General features: G+C 34.2%; 1 protein-coding gene across 1 annotated transcript; it reads left to right on the forward strand.

The window, feature by feature from the left end:
- Positions 1 to 3423: 3423 nt before the first annotated feature.
- On the forward strand, positions 3424 to 4471 carry LOC106683729 (antigen LPMC-61; the record flags this gene model as incomplete). Its single annotated transcript, XM_067052789.1, has 1 exon — positions 3424 to 4471. A coding segment is annotated over exon 1 (1048 nt), but the record flags the coding sequence as incomplete, so codon positions are not given.
- Between the last annotated feature and the right edge of the window lie 32 nt (positions 4472 to 4503).

Raw genomic sequence — 4503 nt, forward strand, 5'->3', positions numbered from 1 at the left:
TAGGTAGTACTGTAACAGTGGTTGGACAGTATGAGAGGATAGGTAGTACTGTAACAGTGGTTGGACAGTATGGGAGGATAGGTAGTACTGTAACAGTGGTTGGACAGTATGAGAGGGTAGCTAGTACTGTAACAGTGGTTGGACAGTATGAGAGGATTGGTAGTACTGTAACAGTGGTTAGACAGTACGAGAGGATGCTGGTTCAGGACCAGATCTGTTGACTGGACGATAAAAAATTATTATTAGATACAATTCATGCCATAGAACAGTGGTTTCTAATCAGTTGCACATGCATGGTCCCACAAAAGGGTCCCGAGAACCATGGGTACGACGGGGGTAGTGGGTTCTGAGTGCCTCAGCTACTAATTATCAAATATTTTCCAAGTGGGACCTCCGTTGTCCCTAGTTATGGGTGGAGGTGGTTCAATATCTAGCTCAGTGGCCCGCAGACTTCTATGAGTTGGGACCACTGCGTTAGACAAATAACTGACAGCAGGCATCAGTTATATGCTACGTCATGTTATAGTCTTATGAGTTTTATGACAGTGCAGTACCAAGGCGCCTGCAATGCTATCGACTTTGAAGCGAAACCTGATTTAGATAAGACGGGGTAGGAGCTTAGCAAGGTGTCACTATTGAACTCCAGAACTCACTATTGAATCATTTTCCACCTCACTGGGATCGTGAATTTTTTGTAATGGATTTGAAAATATGTTTCATTGTTAAACAAGATTGTATCATTAGCAAGTATTTTTTGTATACTAAATTATACTACACTCTAAGACCGAGTGTTAGATAGAAGAAGAGATGTTAGCACTTCCGTCCTCTCCATTTTTACCTCCTTTTCTTATGGAGAGTCCAACCGTCCAATGGATTTGAAAATTATAAATACGCTGGATTGCAGATTTTTTCTATACCATTGCTCAATTGACGATTTATAAATATTTCAAAACTAGTGATTTTAGATTTCAAATTTTAATGATAAAATTTAGTGATTTTCAAACTTATTTTCCGTCGTTCTCATCGTCATTATGAAAAACGTTGCCTACTTTGGATTAAAAATTACACTATTATTTTTACTTTCACTTATCTATGTATTTCAATTTTTCTTATTTTTTCTAAAACAACTCTAATTACAATCGACAATTTTGATTAAATTCACCACGTCAATGTAGAATTCAATGGCCTTCAATATCAGGAAGGTATTATGCTCATTGAAATAGTATAATACGGCTTAAATAACTCATTGTTAAAAAAATTTTAATTTAAAGTACCATTAAATTTTATTATTTAAAAAAAATAAAGAGGTTCTCGTTTTTGGAAATAATAAACAACAGGTAAATACAAAATATAAAAAAATTTAATAGATAAATAAAGGATAAAAAAAGAAAAGTATAAGTATCCAATTCTTACGGGAAAAGCCGAGAAGATGATTATTAGAACTCAAATTAAAGCTGGTTTGATGCGTTATAAAGTAGTGTATGAAGTTTATCTTCATAGGAGTAGTAGTTGTTATGGTATTTGCCAAAATAAATTCACAAAATGGTGATTTCTAGTTGTTTGGAGAAAATCTTGGCTTTATGAAAAAATATATGTCAGGGTTGATTAGACGTACAGATGTCTGCCAGCCCTCAAATTAAAGCTAGTTTATTGTGCTATATAATTGTTATGATATTTATCTTCGAAAGAGAAGTAGTTTTCATTTTTGCAAAAATAAATTGATTTCAAGTTGTCCGAACAAACTTTTATATACAAAATTCATATTGATGTACAAATATCATAAAAAATAATTACTCCTACGAAGATAAACACCATGAACTACTTTATAGTGCATTAAACTATCTTTAATTTTAGTGTTGGAAGGGATCTGTAGGTTCCTGAGATATATTTTTTCATAAATCAAAAATATTTTCCGAACAGCTAGGAATAAACATTTTATTCCTTTATATTCATTTTATCCTGGAAAATATCATAAAAACTACTATTACTATTAATGTCATAAGCTAGTTTATGACACATTAAACCAGCTTTAATTTGAGTACTAATAGACAATTGTACGTCCCTATGCCACATATAGGTATAACAAATTTCGCAAATTACCACTAATACTCCGGCTAATTGGTTTATTTTGTACTTTATTGTGAAAAAAAACGGCCTGGGTCAAATAAGAACTGTAGAATTTTATTAACTTCCTTACGAAAAACTTTATATTTTGGATTATCATATTCTTGCTCCGAGCCCTTCCATTCAAGAGAATAAAATAAAAATAACTTTGATGTGAACAAATCAAGCTCAACAAAATTTGCAATAACCCAAATAAGAAAACAACAAATCAAAAAATAATGACAGCCCAGATCTACAATATTTATTCTTCGGTTCCTGTAGTATTTTGATTCAAAAGCCATTATTGTAGTTCCGTTTACCTTGCAAAAAGTTAGATTTTTTTTTTACCTAAAAAGAAATATTTATTGATACATAAAAGGCAATATTCCTAACAAAAAATTGGAAGTGAAACCACCTTTGAGTACCTCTGTGAAGTTAACCTCCCAATCTCTCAATTTTTAAAAAAATTGTAGTATTCTAGAGTTCTCAATTATTTAAAGTTATAGTTCTGTTGCTTAAGACCTGAAGAATACCATTCAAGGATACGCGCTGCGAACTGTATGCAACATTGACACTATAACTCTTTTGCTATCAGCTGTAGCACTTCTATTATTAAGTATGATTGTTAGAACTATTAAGAGGGCTAACAGAACTCCTAAAAAACGACAAAAATGTGAAAACATTGGTGGTGAAAATTGTGAAAAAAAAAAGTTTGAATTTTATCAATAATTTTAACCAACATTTCTATTGTTTAAGACAAAACAAAAATTTCAAAATACATGCGTTTTTTGTCCAACTTAGATACCTTACAACTCTTTTGCTCAGCTTTAAAAATTTGTTCAATAATGATAATTTTTAGAACTCGTTAAGAGGGAGAGGGGGGGGGGGACTACCAGAAGTGTTTGTTATTGAACAAAATATACATCAACTGAACATTGCATACTAAGTTCAGAGCCTCTGTACAAATCCCCAGTGCAAAATATACCGCAAACTCAAATGTCCTACCTCATTGGCCCTTTAATTGCACAGGATCTGTTATTTAAGTGCTTTCAATTCGCAAGTCAATGATAAGACCCAATTAAGAGTAAAATTCTCAACTAAGAAAATTATTTACTATTACTACAAGTTTTCTTTTACTATTACTTTTTTCAATCAGTTTCGAAAAAATTTAATGATGTACAAGAATTGTCGTATTTTCTAAATTAATATTTATCCAGCTCTAATAATGCTTTATGTATTTTTTTTTTCTGATTTCAGCAAACAAAGAATGCCAAGCTAAAGGTGCAGAACAAAGAAAAATCTTCACAGGTTGAGAAAGATATGGGGGGTAAAGTAGTTTCAAGTCATTTACAGAAACAATTTGAACCGCAAGGAATGATTAGTAAAACTGCTGCACCGTACAGGATAGGCGTGGAGCCTTCCCTAGACGATGTCCGAGGTGGTGAAAACCCACTTATTTCAGATGACCTACTGAATAGGTGGTACAGCGACCATTTTGAAGAAAGTGAACCACAACCATATTCATCATTTGTAAACCAGGTTAGTTTGCACGAACCCCAAGTAAGTAAACAGGAAGCAGCTTCCGAATCATTACAGCAAGAACAGAGAGGGCAATCACCAATGATCCAAAAACTTCCGGAGCAAGCAAAAGCTGTTGAGCCGATGTCGTCATCAGAAGAAGTCGCGCAAACACAGTTGGAAGATATGGCGATGGATGGAAAGGGATTCCAGAATCAGCCGGCATTGAAACCAACAATTGAACAAGGAAAGCAGCAAGCAGGTGAAATTTCAATTATAAGTGATCAAAAAAAGCAAAATTTGAATCAAAAAGGATTTATTATTAAACATCAAGTTAATAAACAAGCTAAGGAAGCTCCTCCTTTACAACAATCTCTTAATCAACAGTTCTCAGAACTACAAAAGCGCTTTAATGAACAGCAATCTCAACACTTAGGAAAACAGAATCAACAGCAACCTCAACTCTCAGGAAGACAGAATCAACAACAACCTCAACTCTCAGAAAAACAAAATCAACAGCAATCCCAAATTGCAGAACAACGTAACCAACAGGAGCAACAAACTAACCAACAGCAACCACAAACTGCAGAACAAGGTAAGCAACAGCAACTGCAAATTGCCGAACAAGGTAACCAACAGCAGCAACAAACAGCAGAACAAGATAAGCAACAGCAACTACAAATTGCCGAACAAGGTAACCAACAGCAGCAACAAACAGCAGAACAACATAACCAACAAACTGCAGAACAAGGTAAGCAACAGCAACAACAAATTGCCGAACAAGGTAACCAACAGCAGCAACAAACAGCAGAACAAGGTAAGCAACAGCAACTACAAATTGCCGAACAAGGTAACCAACAGCAGCAACAAACAGCAGAACAA

This window comes from Halyomorpha halys, unplaced genomic scaffold, assembly GCF_000696795.3.
Source record: "Halyomorpha halys isolate HHAL.00 unplaced genomic scaffold, Hhal_1.1 Scaffold7518.1, whole genome shotgun sequence".
Taxonomy (NCBI): domain Eukaryota; kingdom Metazoa; phylum Arthropoda; class Insecta; order Hemiptera; family Pentatomidae; genus Halyomorpha; species Halyomorpha halys.